General features: G+C 58.3%; 1 protein-coding gene across 50 annotated transcripts in view; it reads right to left on the reverse strand.

Moving 5' to 3' along the window:
- Positions 1-7,208: 7,208 nt before the first annotated feature.
- NCOR2 (nuclear receptor corepressor 2) overlaps positions 7,209-19,838 on the reverse strand; it is a 240,317-nt gene continuing 227,687 nt past the window's right edge. For 13 of the 50 annotated variants that reach the window (XM_078337664.1, XM_078337661.1, XM_078337668.1 and 10 more), the window contains 10 exons: positions 19,294-19,835; positions 18,139-18,288; positions 17,756-17,901; positions 17,074-17,267; positions 15,620-15,769; positions 14,851-14,999; positions 13,406-13,459; positions 10,144-10,368; positions 8,936-9,115; positions 7,209-8,369 (listed from right to left, as the gene is read on the reverse strand). In XM_078337664.1, coding sequence (XP_078193790.1) covers positions 8,188-8,369; positions 8,936-9,115; positions 10,144-10,368; positions 13,406-13,459; positions 14,851-14,999; positions 15,620-15,769; positions 17,074-17,267; positions 17,756-17,901; positions 18,139-18,288; positions 19,294-19,835 — 1,972 coding nt within the window. In that variant the 3' untranslated portion in view covers positions 7,209-8,187. The remainder of the gene's footprint in view (positions 8,370-8,935; positions 9,116-10,143; positions 10,369-13,405; positions 13,460-14,850; positions 15,000-15,619; positions 15,770-17,073; positions 17,268-17,755; positions 17,902-18,138; positions 18,289-19,293; positions 19,836-19,838) is intronic. The other 37 variants (XM_078337682.1, XM_078337674.1, XM_078337684.1 and 34 more) reach the window with 7 other exon arrangements.

Consider the following 19,838-nt stretch of genomic DNA (forward strand, 5'->3'; position numbering starts at 1 on the left):
GATGGGTCTCCAGGCCCCTTGTCCTGTGTGGCCATGAAAATCTGGGCACCAGAGCTGTGCCCTAGGGAGCCGGCCGCAGAGGCCGTCATCAAAGGGACAAGGAAGAACTTAGCCCCCACCCCTATAGACAGCCTCAGGGTACACCAGCTCCATCCAAGAGCGAGTCAGGAAGTGCAGGGACCTGGGCCTCCCTAGGGACTTGCATCTGGGGGGAAGTTCCTTGGATGGGCCTGGGCATCTGCATTTTTGATGGCGTGCGTCTCCTCAGCTCCGGCAAGCCCCTCCACCCACAGCATCCCTGGACAGGCGCCCTGGCTGCCACCGCAGAGCAGCTGGTTGGGACGTGCCTTACCATCTGTTTCTCTCCTTCTCACCCTTGGAGAGGCCCCTGGGGCTCCATGGAGATCGTGAGTGCGTTAAAGGGGACACCCGCAGCCAAGGGACAATGTCCTCAGTGAGTCAGACTGGAAAATCAGACTAGAATTCGCCCCAAGGCTCTGGAGTTGGTGGGGGCAGGGGACAGGGCATGTATTTGCCATAGAGACTGCTGGAGACAGCTCCTCCGAGGGGATGGGCCACAAGAGTGCCATGGTCAGGGTTGGTGGTGGCCTCGTGGGGCCCAGGCCCCAGCCTGGTGGTGGTTTAGCTAACACGAATGGGAAGGCTGTGCTAATTCAGAGCGCTCATTCTATTCCAGACTCTGTAGGAAACATTCCGTGGGAAATCCCGCCGACGTGGGTGCTACTGCATCTCCACTTCGCAGAGGAGAAAGTAAGGCGCAGAGAGGTGGAATAATTTGCCCAACCTGGTAGCCGGCAGAGCCAGAATCTGAGCCCAGGATCCTTGATGCTCTAAACTGCCGGCTGCCTGCTTTGACGGAGGACAGCCCCTAACGGAAGGGGGATGAAAGCCAGAGCGGCTCAGTCAAAAGGCGTTTCCATCAACTCGAGGACAAATCTTGAGGCCGCCACTGATCTACACGAACAGAAGCGTGCCTCGAGACCCGAGCCCTGCTTCCATGGCAGGATTCCCTGCAGTGTCTGCGAGGGTGGCATTCTTTGCACCTTGCTTAATCCATGCAAATTCAACCCCACAAGCCTGATTTTCAATCACAGCCTTGATCTCTCACCGCCTGGAAGGGAAAGTGGATAAAGCTTTCTGACCTGCAATCAGAGTGCCAATGACTTCAGCAAACACGGAGGTGCCCCTGGGGTCCGTCTTTGCTCTGGAGCCAGGTGGGGTCAGCCGAGCCGGTCAGATCTGCAGGGCCTGCTCTTCCTGCCCTGTCCCGTTCCTCTCTTCTGTCTCTCACAGGCATTCCCCCTCGAAACCTCTTACCTTCCTAACTCCAGCCTGGAGAACCCAGAGAACATGCCCGCCTCTGAGAGCATGCACTTGGTGGCCTTCCGGCTCCCTCTGCCATGCAAAGGGGTTTTGCCTTTGCTGATGATGCTGGAGGTAAAGCCTGCCTGCTGGCCATGCACGATCCAGGGAAGCCCAGCCAGGCACAGGGCGGAAGGAGGGGCAAGGGCAGCCACTCCAAAGCCCCCAGGTGCATGTGCTTTTCCCTTGAAGCAGCTCTTCTGCCCTAAGGGAACCCAGCAGACCTGGAGAGAGGCAGGAAGAAGTGCCGGTTCTGTCTGAATCCCTGAAATGGACTGGCTGATGTCCCAAACTGCCCAGCCTATGGGCGCTGCTGCTAACACGCCTTTCCCATCTCCCTGCAGCCCAGGTACACCAGACGTGCAAGATTCAATGTGCCATGAAAGACCCCGATGATGTCCCCAGAGTGGCAACTGTCACTCACTAGGCCCTGGGGAGGGGAAACTGACCCAGAATGGGCTCCGTCACTGGGGAAGGAACACGCCACCTCACTTCTCTAAGCATCTGCGAAATGAGCGTAAGGGCTCTACCTCCCAGACCTAAAATCAGACTCGGCAGCCCCCTGCCTTGCCCAGCAAATGGTGCCCCTTCCCCGAAAGTCCTTGAAGCTGACACTGGTCCCATCGCTTCCTTGCCAGAGTGGGAACGAGCCCCGGGGCCTGGGTGGCATCACACAGTGCCTGGCCCTGCTGGGAGCATGTCGTGTATTTAATCTGCTTCATCTTCACGGTGGCCCTGCAGGGTGGGGAGAAATCCCGGGGAGGAAGTGCCCGTGTGAGGACAGCGGGTGGCTTCCAGACCACTGAGCCCACTTGGCTTTCAAGAGAATCTAAACAACGACCGAGTTTCCTTTGACAGCCCTCCTGAGCCTCTCAGGGACAGAATGGCCAGAGAGCCTTTCCACCAGCGCCAGCTGCCCGGATTTGCTGATGAGCCACTGCTGCCAGCCCCCTGCAGCGTCTCCTCCCTGCCCGCCTCTGCCTTGTCCCCTGCCTCTGGCCACTATCTGATTCCCATGCACGTGAGCAAACAGTGGCTATGTAGACAAATAAAACAAAACAAAGCAAATAAAAAACACCAATAGCTTTTGGGAAGCAGTCACTCCCTTCAGCAATATTGCCACCCCATTCAACAGACGTGGAAACAGGCATGGAGGGGTTGAAGGACAGGGCCAGGCATGCTGCCCTTGTGTCCTGCTGATCCCCGAGCCCCCTTCCCCCTCACATCATGGGGTCTCATCCCCAACCCCTCCCCGGGGCAGGGGGCTCTGTCCTGACCTCTCCGCTGGGCCAGCCCCTGGTCCCACACCGGCCTCCCAGGTCTAATTCTCCCTCATAATCCATCAGTGCCCTTGCAAGACAAAAACTGCCCCGATTTCAGAAAATGGGCAAATTACCTTACTGAGCAATGGCTCACCACTGCAGACACTCCTGGGCCCCCAGAGGGACTCATGCACCCCAGACACTCCTAGGCCCCCTCAGGGATTCACGTCCAGCCCATGGTGGTGGGCTCCTGAGGGTCCCTGGCTGGGCCTCCCCTCCCAGCCTTTGCCCACACAGGTTTTCTCCTCTCAGCCTACTCCTTCCTTAGACCTGCCTCCTCCAGGAAGCCACCCTGACTGCTCCAGTTCATCTGTGTCATCCCAGGAAGTCTTGTCCAGAGCCAGCCCCAGGGTCTTCGGGACCAGTCCGTTCCTGCCCTGCGGGCAGCAGCTCTTCAGGCGGGTGGCCAGGCCTCCTTCTGCAGAGACTTTTGTGCCAATACTGGAGACCTCCTGGTTAGATGGAAGCAAAGGAGCCAGGTTCCAGGTGAGGGCCTAGCTCCAACCTTGGACACCAGCCCTGCCATCATAGTGGGGGCCGCCAACCACCCCCACCAGAAACCCCTGGAACGCTTGTTGAAAATATAGATTCCAGGGCCAACCCCAGACCTAGAGCATCAGACCGTCTAACTGGACCCAGGAATACACATTTTAACCAACTTCCCCAGGTCCTAAGACATGGTGTCCATGGCAGAGCTCTTTCTAGCTTTCTATGGAGAACTAGCCACTTGCAGCGTCTGTTCACAACACACTTTCCAGGGAGGTTCAGAGTCAAAGGCAGGGTCAGGAGCAGAAAGACAAGGGCTCCGCCTCCAGGGTGCTGTCAGGTTTGAGACAAGGCTTGCAGGGTTATCAGAGACCCAGACGGGAGAGAAGATGGGCCAGGGTAGTGTTTTTTTTTGAGGAAGTCATGCCCTAGCTGGGTTTTGTAATGTGTATAGGGGTTTTCCAGGGAGATGGGGGTCAGGGGAACAGCGTGAGTCTCCATTTTAGATGGAGCAGTGAAAAAGCCACACAAGACGGGTGGGATGATGGCTTTGGGAATGGGAGGGATGAGGGCTTTGGGCGTAGGTGGGAAGACGGCTTTGGGCATAGGTGGGAAGACGGCTTTGGGCGTAGGTGGGAAGACGGCTTTGGGGGTAGGTGGGAAGACGGCTTTGGGGGTAGGAGGGATGAGGGCTTTGGGGGCAGGAGGGATGAGGGCTTTGGGGGCAGGAGGGATGAGGGCTTTGGGGGCAGGAGGGATGAGGGCTTTGGGGGCAGGTGGGATGAGGGCTTTGGGGGTAGGAGGGATGAGGGCTTTGGGGGCAGGAGGGATGAGGGCTTTGGGGGCAGGAGGGATGAGGGCTTTGGGGGCAGGTGGGATGAGGGCTTTGGGGGCAGGAGGGATGAGGGCTTTGGGGGTAGGTGGGATGAGGCCTTTGGGGGTAGGTGGGATGAGGGCTTTGGGGGTAGGAGGGATGAGGGCTTTGGGGGTAGGAGGGATGAGGGCTTTGGGGGTAGGAGGGATGAGGGCTTTGGGGGCAGGTGGGATGAGGGCTTTGGGGGCAGGAGGGATAAGGGCTTTGGGGGTAGGAGAGATGAGGGCTTTGGGGGTAGGTGGGATGAGGGCTTTGGGGGTAGGAGGGATGAGGGTTTTGGGGGTAGGAGGGATGAGGGCTTTGGGGGTAGGTGGGATGAGGGCTTTGGGGGTAGGTGGTATGAAGTCTTTGGGGGTAGGTGAATGACAGCTTTGGGGGTAGGTCTTTGAAGGTTGGGGACCGCCTGACTAGCTGGGAGACAGAGCGGACCCTTTAAGGGTACCAGGAGGCTGCAAGCTTTCCATGCACCTGCAGACAACTGCCCGCCTGAGTTGGGTCTGGTCCCTGGTCCTCAGAGAAGACAGGTCGTGTTGCCTAGTGGTACCAGTTCAGACGAACAGAGATGGGGGCTGGTGGTGATGGCTGTGAGGGCTGAGCCCTGTGGTCCACACCCATCTCTCTGGTCTAACTGTGACTGAACAAGGTACTGTGGGATCCTGGGCAGCACTGATACGAGCGGGCAACCCCGGACGGCTGGCGTGACCAATACCCTGACCCAGCCTGGATTCCAGGTGGGGGTCACTCTGTGCCCTGGGTGGAGGGCAGGCCCACCTGGGACAGGGCTCTTTGCCAGCCCCACACTGCCATCTGCCTGCTGGCCTCAGAACTACAGCCCAGCACCAGGCTCAGCCTTGTCTGGAAGCATCAGGGCCTGGCACGCAGATTAAAAACCAAGGCCCAGAGGGCACCCGAAGCTTCCCCAAGTTCACACAGACTGCAGCCACCAAGCTGGAAGCAAGGCCTCAGCTTATTTTTACCCTGGGCACAGTACTCAGGGTAACACAGACAGCCAGTGAGGCTGGGCAGAGCCCCTGGGGATGCAAAGGTCTCTCTCAACCCCCTCCTCCCAGGTCCCCACCTAGGGGAGGCAGGACCCTGGGCAAGCCCGGGCCCTGGAGGCTTGGGGTCCTCTGGGAAGGTCGGGACAGGAGGTGGCAATTTCTGCTTCCAGCGGACCCTGGTTCTCCCCTCCATTGCTCCCTAGTCCTGCGGGGCTGCTGTCTACAGTGCTGGATGTGGGGTTGGTCAGGCACCAGCACAGGGCCAGGGATCCCCGATCTTGGCCATCCTTGCTGGCAAAGCCCCATCAGAGCCCCCAAGGCTGACTCCTATCTGTGTGGGCACCATCCCTTTGTCCCTGCTTACCAGTTGCTGGGCCAGCATGGGCCCTCTTTGGGGATTTGGGACTGCCTATTTCTGGGTGAACTGAGGGCAGCACCCCAGACTGCCTGGGCCTGAAGGCCAAGGGGTGGGGACAGGCGGAATTCCAGGACTCTGGGCCACGCTTAGCATGGTTCAGACGCACCTCTGAAGGAAGAGCAGAAAGAGAATGCCCTGCTTTGCAGATTATCTTGTGCCCATGAGCGACAGAGGGCCCACATCCCACCCCCTGCACTCCCATAGATTTTAGAGCCTGGGAAGCTGGGTCTGCCCTGGGAACCCATCTAGAACGACTCGGCCTTTGCAGGGCAGGCGTTCCCTGGCTGCCAAGTGTTATACGTCTGGTGGGTCTTGGGTGGAGTGGGACACTGGCTGGGGGTCCTCAGCCCACAGTGGCTCCAGGAATGCCATTGGGCAGAGCTGACTTCATGGCTCTGACCTCTGCTCTGGGATGGGGTTGGGCCTGAGGTCACACTCAGGCCAGCATTGTCCCTATTGGCTTGGGGACATAAGGAGGCTAAGAGGTTGTGATAGGGCTGCCCAGATGGAAGCTCTGTGGGGAGGCTTCAGGCCAGCCTGGACAAGCAGGGGAAGCTCCAGGGTGAGGGTGGGTTCCCTCCCTCTACAGAAGCAGGCAGTGGCATCGCAGGGGGCGCCAGTGCCCTCCCCATGCCAGGGCACCTGCAGCCATACCTATGGGCCAGTGGACAAATGAAGTCTCCCTGACATCCTTCCAGTCCACCACCTAGTCTGGCTCTGGGGACTGAGACCACATACAAAACTGGGCACCAGGTGGGGCATCAGGCTTTGGGGGAGTGTGGACCAGCAGCCATGCTGCTGAAGCCAGCAGAGGAAAAGGGCAGTAAAGCGTGGGGGAGGGCCAGGCCACTGGCACCGAGGGACAAGGCCAACACTGACCAGGGTCCATGGCAAAGAACTGTGGCCACTATCAGGCTCTACGCTGCTCCAAAAGGGATGCCACAGGCACAGGACAGGGCATACCCATTACGTGGTACACCCGAACCCAAGAGGCAGGTGGGCAGTGGTCTCCGCCCAAACTGGCAGGGGTTGCTCTCTCTCCTGCCTGTACTGAAAACACACCGGGACATCTCCTATCATGATCTCTGTGGGCAGGGATGACATTAAAAAGGCTCCAAGTAGGAACTGATGGCCATCCCGGACTCCACGGGTGTGAATACTAGACACCTTCACTATGAGTGTGAATACCTGACATGTGTAAACACCTGCACCCTCTCACCATAAGTGTGAACACGACACCCTCACCATGGATGTGAATAACTGACACCCTCACCATGGTGTAAACACCTGACACTATGAGTGTGAACATGACACGCTCACCATGGTGAATATCTGACACCCGCCATGGTGTGAACATCTGACACTCTCATGGGTGTGACTACTTGACACCCTTGCCATGGCGTGAATACCTGACACCTTCTCACCATGTGTGAACATGACACCCTCACCATGGTGCGAATACCTGACACATGGGTGTGAACATCTCAGACCCTCTCACCATGGGTGTGAATACTTGACACCTTCACCATGATGTGACTATTTGATGTTCTGATGGTGATGTCCTTATGAGGGGTATAAATACTCAGTTATGAAAGGGTCCAGTCCCTGGTGACTCAGGGGGATGTGGCCTTGGCCCTCCAGGGTTGTATTCCCGCTGTCCCCTAAACCCTAGCTGTCTGGCCTACTGGCTGCCCAGTATGAGGTAGAGAAGAAACCTTTGTAACTCGAGTATAATTCGCTTTTTAATTAGAACGACGTGTGTAAATGACAGAATACCACCACCCTGCGCAGATGGCGGCCACAGAATACGCATCGAATTCATTCTGCTCAAGAAAGGGGGGGGAGGGAGGACACAGCAGGACGTGAGCCGGCAGTCCCCGCCCCCTTGGTCCTGCGAGTGATGGGGTCACCGACTGTCGGCCTGCACACGCCTCTTGAACGGTAAGCAGAGATCAAAAGCACAGCAGCAGTAATACTGGGTAAGTCCTTCCTTGCGTAAAACATCTGAATTAATTCATTGAAGGTATCAAAAATATACCCTGTAAACCAATACATCATTTACATCTGCCTTTCCTTCCCACCGCTGCGGCAACGATGTGTGAAAAGAAGTCCAGTCCTTGCAGTCGCCGCTCGCCCCAGGCCGCACCCGGCCCTTCTGTCTGCCCACCTGGCCTGACGTGGTTTCCAGCGATCTCGTTGGCTGGGCCTGTGGGGACCGGAACGAGCACACTGGGGACTGGACAGGGCCTGCGTCCGTCTGTCCAGAGCACTAATCGGGATGGGAGGCGGAGGGAGGGCGCGGGGGCTGCGAGCTCAGCTTAGACTTTGGTTCCAAATGCATTCGGGGGAGGCAGTGGCATGGAGGTGCATGGTCGTCCTGCTTTGGGTCCCTGGCCGCCCCGGCTGCCTGCGTGTGGCTGCCACACGCCTGCCGTGTCCCCTCCCCGGCCCCCTCCCCTCCCTTCTCGAGCACCAGGTAAACATCCCCTGAGTAAGGTCACTGCACAGGGCCAGCCCGGGGCGGGAGTCTTAGTTAAGGCTTCAGACAGGCAAGGATGCCGGCTCTGGACGGACAGATGGACAGAGGCGCAGGCAGACTCGGGGGCTCCTTCCTCGGTGGGGGGAGTCGGCAGCCGCCCCACTCCTGCCAGGCTGTTCCTATGGCTCGCTGGGACCCGACACTGCCCATCCCCCCATTCGGAGTCACTCGCTGTCAGAGAGTGTCTCGTACTGCGAGCAGAGCAGTGGCTTCGGCTCCTCATCCCAGGCGTGGTGGGGGCCAGCGAGGGGCCCGCTACCCGAGGGGAGGCCCGGCGGGGGTGGGGAGGCCATGACACCCGCCTGCAGCCGCATGATCAGGGGGTTGTAGGGGAACGGCGTGGAACCTGCATGGAGAAGCGAGATGTGTGAGCCGGGCAGCCCCCGCTGGCCGCCTGCCCACCACACCAGGAACCGGGCCTCGGCGTTTCTGTCCAGCAGTGTTCCTAGCCCTTCCAAACTGCTAAACGGCTCTCTTCACCTCTTACTTCCGTCCCTGTTTGCACCCCGCCATCTTTGGCCTGGACTGTAGCGGCAGTGTCTTCACTGTCCCTCTGGTCTGTTCTCCCAGGGACCTTCTGACCCTAAGTGAGATCAGCGTTTCCCTTCCAAAAGCCCTCCAGGGCTCCTCACTACGCATCAGAGGGAGTCCAGGCCCCCTGCACGGCCCACCAGGCCCTCGTGATCTGGCTGGCCCTAGTCACACCCTTATCCTCTGCCTGTGGCCCTGGAGGAAGCCTCCTGACGGTCCGTGAGCCGGGCTTGGCTGCCCAGGCCCCTGGACCTTGCTTCCGCAGACCAGGCCTGTGAGCTGGGCACTCAGCAGGCACTGGGCATTCAGTGCCCCGGTGGGATTCGCAGCCTGGTGTGGGGGAGCTTGGAGAGCCCAGCCCTGCCCCCACCTGGTGCCCACCTGCAGACGAGGGCCGGTCCTCCCACACGCGGTTGGTGAGTGGCGTCCGGCGGTTGCAGTCTCCCTCCGAGTGCACTGAGGAGACGGAGGGTGGCCGGTCCCCAGATGCCAGGCCTGGGGCTGGGGACTTGGCTTTTCGGCTGCTGGGTCTGCCAGAGACCTTGGCCTTCCCGCCACTGCCTGCAGGGGACAAGATGGGAATGGACGAGGTGAGGTCCTGCCACGGACCCTCCAAAGAGCTAGGGAGAGCAGGGACACGAACCCCTCCTCCCTGCTGCCCGCCCCAGCTGGGAAGCCAGGGTTGACCAGATGGCCAGACCCAGCTATAAGCCTGGAATGTGGAGACCAGTTTCTGCTGGGAGGGGTGGTAGCTACACTGTCTGCTGTTTGCAGTACCCCCCACCCCCCGGCTGTCCTGAGTGCCCCCAGCCCCAGGGCTGCAACCCTGAAATGTGAAGCCCGGGCCTCCAGTTTGACTCTGAGCGTGGCCCCAGGACCATGCCAAGGCCAGGCAGGCTCCAGGCCCTGAGCAGAGAAGTCAGGACCCCTGAGGCCAGGCCTGACCCCTGCGGAGGCTCCAGAAGCTTTTTGGGGCCCCAGTGCCAAGGCTGGACAGCTGCACCCAGATCTCTTTCCTCTGCTCCCTGCTCCCGTACAGGGTACTGATGGGGACCCAGGCAGATGGGGGGCTGAGTCCGAAAGCTCCCTGACTCCTAGGGCTGACGCAGACCCTGGGCTCCTCCCCGCCAGACTAAGGGCCAGCTGCAGACACACAGTAGGCCTGGCAGATGCTGCGCACAGGCCTGGCTGCCATCCCCGTCCATGCAGTGGGGGTGGGCCTTCACTCCAGCCAAGTCTCCCCAAGGAGACAGCTGGGCCAGGAGGCCGGGTCCCCGCAGGGAGGAAGGCGGGAGGGCTGGGGGCGGACGGCAGCGTGAGTGTCCGAGGCAGGCGGCGGCACCTTGGGCCTAGTGGGCAGGGGGCCGGGGCTGGGGGAGAGGGTGCAGACACTCGGGGGTTCTCAGCCCAGCTTCAGATTAGCAAACTTCAGAATGAAGGTCAAACAGGCACAAAAATAAAGTCACAAGCTCCAAAGCTCGAGGAGGGGATTGTCAGAGGAGTGCGGAGGAGTGAGGATTAATCACACTGGGGGTGGGGACAGACGGGGGTGGGGACAGACGGGGGAGGGGCAGGGGTGGCCTGCAGACCTGGCGAGGTGAGTGTGTGGTCACTCCGTCCATCAGCAGCGGTTATGGGCATAGCAGCAGGCAGGCTGGCACTGGCATTCAGAGGGTTAAAAGCATTGGCGCTGAGCGGCGGGGACTCTTCCCACTGGTCATATTTACCCATGAGTGCCTTTCTAATTATGGCCTCCAGCCCCATGTTGGTGCTGGCATGTTCCTGCACCGCCTGGCTTCTATAGGTCATAAGGCCTGGGAGAGAGACAGACAGACAGACAGACACACGGGGGCCGGGGAGGGGGAGCCAGAGGGGTGACGGAGAGAGAGAAGGGAGAGACGGAAGGAGGAGGAGGAGAGAGAAATACACAGTGAGCACATTTTGGCAAAGCAACACCTTTATTTCCCTACCCCTCCCCACCCTTTTTTTTCAGCTGGGTGGAGATGAAATGGGAGAGGCTGTTTCCTTCTCCCTGGGGCCCCGGAAGCTCTTGGGCACTGCAAGCGAGGTGGGGTGGGCGAGGTTAGATGCCTTCCTGCCCCTCACCTCATTCCTAGTCTGTCCTCTGGGAAATTGCAAGCCCCCTCTGCACCCCTAATCCTAGCTGGGGCTGTTTTTCCTCTTTAATCCCAAGTGGCCTTCATGGAGAGGGTGAGAGACTGGAGGGCTGTCCTGTTTGGGGAACGGACTCCTAGAAAACTAGAGCTGCGGGCTGGTGGGGAGAAGACCTTCTCTCTGGTCTGAGAGAGGTGACCAGATGGTCTTCCTGCTGCCCTGCCTCCAGCTGTGCGGTTTGGGATGTGTGGCCCCCTGCCTCCCCGACAAGCTGGGCTACTGTCCTCCCTCCGCCTCTCCCACCCAGGAGCCGTGAGGAGAAAGAGGTGCAGAGACGGACGATGAGGGTGGGGTCGTAGCCATGCAGTTACGGTACGTGCAGGGAGGGGCAGAGGTAGACACAATCACGGCACCAGCCCTGGTCCGGTCCCAGCTGGCCCAGCCGCCCCATCCCAAGGACAAAGTGGTCGAATCAACAAACCAAACCCAAGAGGATGCTTCCGGAACACCCCGACAATTCCAGGAAACCTCCCTTTCTGTTCGCCAGTTTCCTTTCTCGTTTTTCTTTCTTGTGACCCACATGGACTGACCCCCCATAGGTGCTGACTTTTCAGAATTTGTGTTTGTTAAAACAGACTTTGCTTTCAAAAGTCCCCAGTGCACCCCTATCCCACCCGGCCTACCACAGGGCAGGATTTTCCTGGGGTTTTAAACTTCTGCTTTGAGTGAACCATACACATACAAAGTGGTCAAAGATTCTTTCTGACCGCTCGCTCCTTTGTAAACAAAACTGAGGCTTCTGTGAGGTTGCAGGTGAAGCAGATGCCTGAATGTCACGTTTCTGCAGCAACCGCTGGCTGCCTGCGCTTTCTTTTCCTTTTGGTTTCAAATGCGTTTGGAGCCAGGGGCACTCGCACCTTTTCTGCTGTCTTGGCCACATTTCTAAAGCACTTTAAAACAACAGCCATGTGTGTGAAGAAAAAGCAACATTTCCAACAGGGCTGAGTGCTGAAATCCTAGCAGCGTGACTGAACCTCCTACCCAAGGCCACGAGTCCATGACCTGACGGAGCTGGCTCCGGGCTTAAGTGTCTCCATTTAAAAAGGCAAAGCCCAACACAGGCTGAGTGGTAAAGACTGGAGCCTGGAAAATTTCTTTTTGTGAACAAAAACTGCATAAAAAGAAAAACCAGGCTGGGCACAGTGGCTCACGCCGGTAATTCCAGCACTTTGGGAGGCCGAGGAAGGTGGATCACCTGAGGTCAGGAGTTCGAGACCAGCTTCCTGGGCAACATGGTGAAACCCTGTCTCTACTAAAAATACAAAAATTATACAGGCCTGGTGTCGGGTGTCCGTAATCCCAGCTACTCAGGAGGCTGAGGTGTAAGAATTGCTTGAACCCAGGAGGCAGAGGCTGCAGTGAGCTGAGAGTGCACCACTGTGTTCCAGCCTGAGCAACAGAGCAAGACTCTGTCAAAAAAAAGAAAAAAAAATTCAGCTTGAAGACAGGAGCTCAAGACTAGCCTGTCTCTACAAAAAAATAAACAAACTATTTGGGTATAGTGGCACACGCCTGTAGTCCCAGCTGCTCAGGAGGCTGAGGCAAGAGGATCATCTATGCCTGGGAGGCGGAGGCTGCAGTGAGCTATGATCACGTCACTGCACTCTGGCCTGGCTGACAGAGAAAGACTGTGTCTTAAAAAAAAAATAAAAGATATTTAAATATAAGTGTTAGCATCAATCTTCATTGTACAATGCCACGAAGTTTCACGTGCAGATGCACCCGTATGTCTAGCACCTACCTCAAGACTTAGAACACCCCAGAAACATTCGTTTTTAACCCTCTTGTTGTTTCGACCAAATTGCCTCCTTCCCATTGCCTGAGGTGTCTACAGACACTGGGCAAATAAAGGTGTCCTAGTTGGGACTCCCATTGGGAGGCCTCGATGACCCCCTGATGATATCTGAATGACGGTCCTTTGCACACCATTCCCAGAGCTCAAGACCCAGGAACGTCCCCCAGGGAAGATCAGCAAACCTCCCCTCCCTCCATCCTGGCCTCGGCTTCCACCAGAGGAACAGAGGATAGCCAGGCACCCACACGGAGACAGCCAACCCCACAACTGCCTCGGCCCCACTGGGGCCCTGGAGGCCACACCCAGACTCACTGATGGAATACACAGTGGGGCCCCCCAGAGGATGGGGCTCCAACCCCAAGGACCCCTAAGTCCAAAACCTCATGGAGGTCTTAAGTTTCAGCTTAAAAGAGAGTGTCAGTTTCACACCTATCTCTGCCATGTACCTGCATTTGATCTTGAAAAAAAAAGTAAGGCCTCCCAGTTCCCTGGCTGGAATTAAGGCATTAAGCTCTGGATGTAACTTGGAGGCTCGTGCTCTGAGCTCAGACCCACTCTTCCTCCAGATACGTACATCTCCAGCTGTGACTGGCAAAGAAGCGAGGTGACTTGCCAGCTGGTGAGGGTGCATCTGATACTAACCACCCAAGGGGATCTGAACTCCAGAGGCTCCCTGCACAGTGAGGGTCCTTTCCACGAGGGGAATAAGCCTCACCTGCCTGTTGGGTCCCTCTGAATCCTACTGTGGGGTTAGTTCATCCCAGAATGAGGGGTATACTTGGACTAGCAAAGGTTTCTTGTCCCTTCATGAGAGCTGGAGTGGGGCGGGGAGGGAGCGCAGGGGACCTGGGCGGCTGCAAAGCAAGGGCTAGACGGGTTACCTGGTCCGGTGATAGCGGGCATGTTGAAGATCTCCGTCCCAGGCTGGCCGATATCTGGAAGCGGGGTGACAAAGCAGGTGAGGGTCCCCAGTGCTCTGGGAATCACCTGCCCCACCAGTCCTCTATGTGGTCCAGGCCAGGTGCGCCAGCATCACCTGGGGAATCTTGTTCATCACAGGTTCTGATGCAGCAGGCCTGAGACAGGGCCAAGGGTCTGCATTTCTTTTTTTTGAGACGGAGTCTCACTCTGTGACCCAGGATGGAGTGCAGTGGTGTGAACTGGGCTCACTGCAACCTCCGCCTCCCAGGTTCAAGTGATTCTCCTGCCTAGCCTCCTAAGTAGCTGGGACTACAGGCTCGTGTCACCACGCCCGGCTAATTTTTATATTTTTAGTATAAAAATACGTGGGGTTTCACCATGTTGGCCAGCCTGGTCTCAAACTCCTGACCTCAAGTGATCCACCCACCTTGGCCTGCCAAAGTGCTCGGATTACAGGCGTGAGACCCAGTGCCTGGCCAAGGGGATGCCAATGCTACGGGTCCCTGGACCGACCACACTTACAAGGCCCTGGAGTTCCTAGGTCAGAGATTTTTGTTGTGGTTTTTTTTTTTTTTTGAGCAATGTCTTGCTGTTGCCCAGGCTGGAGTGCAGTGGTGTGATCATAGCTCATTACAGCCTTGACCTCCCAGGCTCAAGCAATCCTCCCTGCTCAGCCTCCCCAGTAGCTGGGACTATAGGTGTGTGCCTAATTCTTAGAATTTCTGTAGAGATGGGGTCTTGCTATATTGCCCAGACTGGTCTTGAATTCCTGGCCTCAAGCAATCCTCCCACCTCATCCTCCCAAAGTGCTGGGCGTGTAGGCATGAGCCACTGCGCCCAGCAAGCCAGCGACCATCTGTACTGCGGCTACTCCAGCCCCAGGAAGGGAAAAGCATCTGTGATTTGCCCAAACTCCCCTGGCAGATGAGGCTTCCTGGGGTCGGGGACTGTGACAGATTCTTTATTTGCCCACCCACTCACATATTCCCTGGTGGATCTGCTAAGTGCCAGGCACTGTGCTACTGACTGGGAGGCAGACTGGGGTGTTCATACCCAGCAACCATGTCAATGGGTGCAAAGCCACAGTCGTTGGGAATGGGAGGCGCCAGGCCCGTGTGTGGGAAGGACCCAACCCCTGGTTCCCATATTTATGTGGGTATTCACTGGGTGCCTACTAGGTGCTAGCACTATTCTGTGCCAGTAAGCTCCTATGGAAAGCCCAGTGATCAACAGACTGCCCTGGGACTCCCCAGATGTGAGGTGAAGGGCCAGGGTGGGCGTGGAAGGCGGTCAGCAGGACCACTTAGCTTTCCAAAGTGCCCTGTGGGTTTCTGCCCCCCCCCCACTGGCAGGCCACCTGCCCACCTGTGGCCCCGTGCTTCCCGGGAGACGGCAGGCCCCTTACTGTATTCGGGCTCGTTCCGATTGTGAGTGTTCAGCTTCTTGTTGATCTCCTGCTTCTTGGACTTGACAATGGCGGAGTTGCTCTCGGTCAGCTTGCTGAAGAAGGCTGGCGGCTGGCCGGTGCTGCCTGGAGACTTGGAACCCATCCTGCTGTGAGGGTCAGATGCCTCTATGAGCTCACCTGCATGCTTTTCATGACAGGGAACTCACTACCTGAGATGCCTTAGACATTTGGAACCAAGCTTCACCCGCCCCCATGCCTGCATCTCCTGTCTCGTAGAAGACCAAGGCTCCTGGAAATTCCTTTGCAGTTCACCCATCCTGGGGCTCGAGGTGTCTCGGGAGATGCCTGGCTTCGTGCTGGTCTGCCTCTGACCACCTGCTCCAACCTGATCCTCTGAAGAGAGCCTCAAGGACTGAAATTGGGTTCTGACCATGCCCTTCCCCAAGGCCAGTGCGCCCCGCTTCCTTCTCAGCCCTCGCCTCACTCATCACCTGCAGTCTTGGTCTAGCACACCTAGTTCATTCTTTCTTAGAGGTTCAACAGGGGCCGCAAAGCACGGAGAGCCACCAATGAGGTCTCTGCAGGGAGGATGGGCATGTATCACACCCCCAAGTTGGTAAAGCTTACTTAGTGGGCTTGAGGTTGCCCAGTTGAGCCCTGCGCCCTTGTCACTTTCCACACGGCACTGCGGTGGACTGGGGCCAAGGATGGACAAGGAGCTGATATCTGAGCATCCTGGGGGCACCGTTTGTGCCCACAGAAGTACCTGGGCTCTGTGTGCTCCCCATCCCGGTACAGCAGTGGGTACACAGCGCTCCGGGGGTGCCCTGACTCCGTCATGCTCTCCGGTGGCGACACAGGTTCAATACCGTCCTCACCGCCACCCAAGACCGATGTCTTGCTTGGCTCTGGAGACCTGGATGGAGAAAGGGCCCCGGATGTGGTGAGAAGTCTCCCTCCTGAGGGGACGCACCCCTCCTAGCCTGTTTCCACTCTAAACCAGGGCTCAGCATGCTTTTCCTGTCCGTGGCCAAATCAGAAATCTTTTAGGCCTTTTTGACCACAAGTAATCTCTGGCATGTATTGTAACTATTTTTATTTTTTTAAACAACCCTTAAAAAATGTAAAATCATCTTTTTAGTTCATGAATTATACAAAAACAGGCCATGGGCTGGATCTGGGCCATGGGACATAGTTTACTGACCCCTGCTCTGAGTTCTGGCTGTACCTCAGTGCCAGCTACATCACTGTCCCCCAACAATGTCCTGCTGTCTTGCCATGTCTGTCCTCCCACACACATTACCTCTCCCTTGCCTACCAAACCGTTCCTTTACCCTGGAGCTCAGGGCCCTCTCCTCGCCTCCTCTTGACCCCCAGATGCTCCAGGGTTCACCAGGGTGGGAGTGTGTGTGAGCATGTGCAGGGGTGTGTGCGTGCATCTATGGGTTTGCATGTGTGCACTGTGTGTGTGCATGTGTGCGTGTGTGCACTGATGGGTGCATGTGCATGTGTGCATGTATGTTGAAAGGCTGCATTGATGAGTGTGACTGCATGTGTGCACTGATAGGTATGCATGTGCATGCGTGCACTGATAGATGCGTGTACGTGTGTGTGCGCATGTTGAAAGGCTGCACTGTGTGACTGCAGGTGTGTGCACTGGTAGGTGTGTGTGTGCATGTGTGCACTGATGGGTGTGTGTGCATGTGTGTACGTGTGTGCATTGCATGTGTGTGCATGTGTTGAAAGGCTGCACTGATGAGGGTGACTGTGCATATGTGTGCACTGGTAGGTGTGTGTGTAGTGATGGGTGTGTGTGTGTGTGCATGTATTGAAAGGCGGCTCTCTAAACAGTCCTGGATCCCATCCACCTCTGCTACCTTCTGATTATGTCCCTGTGGGCAAGTGACTTTACTTCTCCAGGCCTTGGTTTCTTCATCTGTGAAATGGGGAGAATGTTGCTCAGGCCTCCTGGGGGGCTGTGTGTAAAGGGTACACATGGGTGCCCAGAACCCACTGACCACCGTGTGTACTTTGATCAGCTTTCCTTTATTATGAATCCACTCTGTGACCTCCCATTTCCCAGAGCCTCTGTTTCTTGCTTGTGCAACGGTGCCAGGCGGCTCTCGCATGCAGCTGAGCTGGGACCCCACTCCGAGGCAGGCAGCTGTTGAAGGCCTCCCACCAGCTGACCAGCAAGTGGCATCCCTACCCCTCACTCACCTCTTGCCCCCTTCGCTGTGGGGGGAGCCACGGGCTGGGGCACCATGGTCCGGGGGTGGGAGGTAGAGGTCACTGGGTGGGCGGCGGAGGTCCAGGACGGGGCAGCTGGCCCCAGGGAAGGAGTAGAGGGGGGCGGGCAGGGGCGTGCTGAGCTGCTGTGGGTGGTGCCGGGTATAGTCCTGCGTGATGACCTCCTGCAGGTAAGTTGGGGACCCAGGGTCAGGCAGCTCCCTCCTGCTGGAACCTTCTGGGTGGGGGAAGGGGCCAGATGGAGCTCGGGGTGAAACCCTGGCTGGGGCTGCCTTCCTGGGCAACTATGGACCTGCCCACCACCCTCTGGGCCTCCATGTCCCTGTGTGCATGGGAGTGGGGCTGTGGTCAGCAGTCCCAAGCTGGCAGTTAGCAGATGGCTGATGTGACTGGCCCACGACACTGAGAAACCCAGGTCACCAGGACAACTCATCACCCGTGAAGATGCTGTCGGCTCGCATTGCAGGCCCCCCATGGGCAAGGAGGCACAGACAGCATGGGTGCTTGGGGCTTTGGAATCTCACCTTACCCACACCCCAGATCCCCCAGCTTCCCCGCCATGACAGAGGGGCTGTGGGGTTCCCCATCCCCTCTCCAGGCCTGGTGCCCCAGGTGCAAAGGTGACAGAGAGGGGCAGAGAGCGCATAGTTACACTGATGTGCTGGGCCAGGGTGACCACCCGCTGGTGACCCTTGACCCCCGGGGCAGTCTGGAGCAGTGGGCTGGACGAGGGCTGGCTCTCGGGCAGCGGCCTCAGGTGTGGGAGGTGGGCGGCCTCCCCGCCGAGCTTCAAGGGGCCTGCGGGCAGAGCAGAGCCGGTCAGGGGGTGTCTGCTGGCCCCAGGGCTGCTGGGCCCGAATCCCAGCCCTGAGCCCAAATCCTGGCCCTGAGCCCGAATCCTAGCCCTGCATCTTTGAGCCTCGTGACCAGGCCAATTCCTGGGCCTTTCAGCACCTCTGTTTGCCCATCTGCGTGCTGGGGCCAGAGGGTTCCCGTCTCGCATGGCTTCAGGGCCAGGTGCTGGCTGGGGTGTACCTGGCTGCTTGGGCCGCAGCTCCCCCTCCAGGTGGCTCTTGTCGAGCTCCTCCAGGTGCTTGGGGAGCCCCTTGTCGTGGGTCAGGCTGGGTGAGCTCACGGGGCTGACGGGCTCTACCCCATCGGGGCTGTAGCTGCTGCTGTGGTAACCTGGGGCAGGCGGGGTGCAGAGTCAGGCACTGGGCCCAGGGCCTCGAGATCCAAGGGGCAGGGCTGCCCTCCCAGCTGGCTGGCTCCCCTCGGGGTCAAGGGGAACCCAAGCTAGGGGTGGGGTGTGGGTGCCCAGAGAGAGTAAGGCAGAGGAAGGTGTTGGGGAGAGAGGAGGAGGCCGAGAGAGAGGTGGAGAGAAACACAGAGCCCAGAACAGGGACAGAATCACAGGGAGAGGGAGACAGAGACAAGGAGAGAAGAGACGGGCTCAGGCGGCGGAGGTGGGGCAAGACCAGCATGAGACAGGGGCGGTATGGGTCTCTGGGGAAGGAGTGTATTGAGCAGAGTGAGAAGTGGGGTGTGGCTGGGAGTGACCCTGTGTCCTGGGGGCCCTGCTGGGCTATAGGCTAGGCCACCCTAGTCCAACAGAGGGGAGCTGAGAACTAGGCCAAGGCAGGGGGCTGCATGCAGAGGGCTCCCCATGTTCAGGGGTTCATGGGCTGGGGACAGGGCATCCCTGAGACGTCCTCCCAGGAACAGGACAGAAGAGCTGGGCCTAGCTCCTCGTCCACAGCCCAGGCCCCCACCCCTCCTCAGCTCCTCCTGGAACCGCCTGCCTCCACTTCCCCCAAATCCAACTGCATCCAGGCAGGCGGGGAGCAAAGGCCCGAGCCCCCCCGAAGCCCCATCCCTGCTCCCCGGACACAGGCGCAAAGGGGGAAGATGGGGGCGCAGTTGAAGTCAGAATCACAGATCCATTCATTAAAGAAAAAAAAAGCAAAAAAAAAAAACATGGTAAAATGATGTGCAAATGATGAGCACCCCAAACCAGAGGGGTGGGCGCGGCTGGAGCAGTCATCAGCGCGTGCAAACCGGCGAGGACGGGTGGGCTTCAAAACAAAATACCGAAACTAACAACGAAAAAAACGGGGCCAAAGTAAAAAGCAGAGATCTGAAAATATCTTTGGAACACGAGACGGGGTGGGTGCGGGCCGGAAGTCTTACCATCGCGAGGGGAGCCGTTGGCCAGCGCACCTCCTTCTCGTGCCCCTTTATCGTGAGTAATTTGACGCATGATAATCGCGTCTATGAAGGTGGCCGCTGTCAGGGTGGTCTTACCCAGAGAACGGAGTTCCAGTTCCTGGATGGAAAAGGGTTTACTTTGAGTCTTTTCCCGGTGTGGGTCTGAGGCCGAGGCGGGTGGCGCCGGCGGGTCCGGGCTGGCGTGGTGGGGTGCGAGGCTCTTCGCGGGGGTGCGGGCGATGGTGGTGTGGCCAGAGCTGGGGGCCACGAGGGGCCGGGGCTCAGAGCCCTTGCTGGGGGAGGAGGCAGGTTCCAGCCCACAGCGGGCTGGGGGCTTGGCAAGGAAGGCATGGCCGGTGTCTGCTCGGGGCCGCTCTGGCCGGGCGACTCGGGGGGTCTCCTTGGGCAGCAAGACAGGCTCCATGAGGGTAGGGTAGACCCCATCGAGGGTGCTGCCCAGTGGGCAGTGGGTGGCGGGTGGGAATGTGGCAGCCGGGCGAACAGGTGAGGAGGTGGAGGTGGACCTG

This window comes from Callithrix jacchus, chromosome 9 (genome assembly GCF_049354715.1).
Source record: "Callithrix jacchus isolate 240 chromosome 9, calJac240_pri, whole genome shotgun sequence".
NCBI classification, from domain to species: domain Eukaryota; kingdom Metazoa; phylum Chordata; class Mammalia; order Primates; family Cebidae; genus Callithrix; species Callithrix jacchus.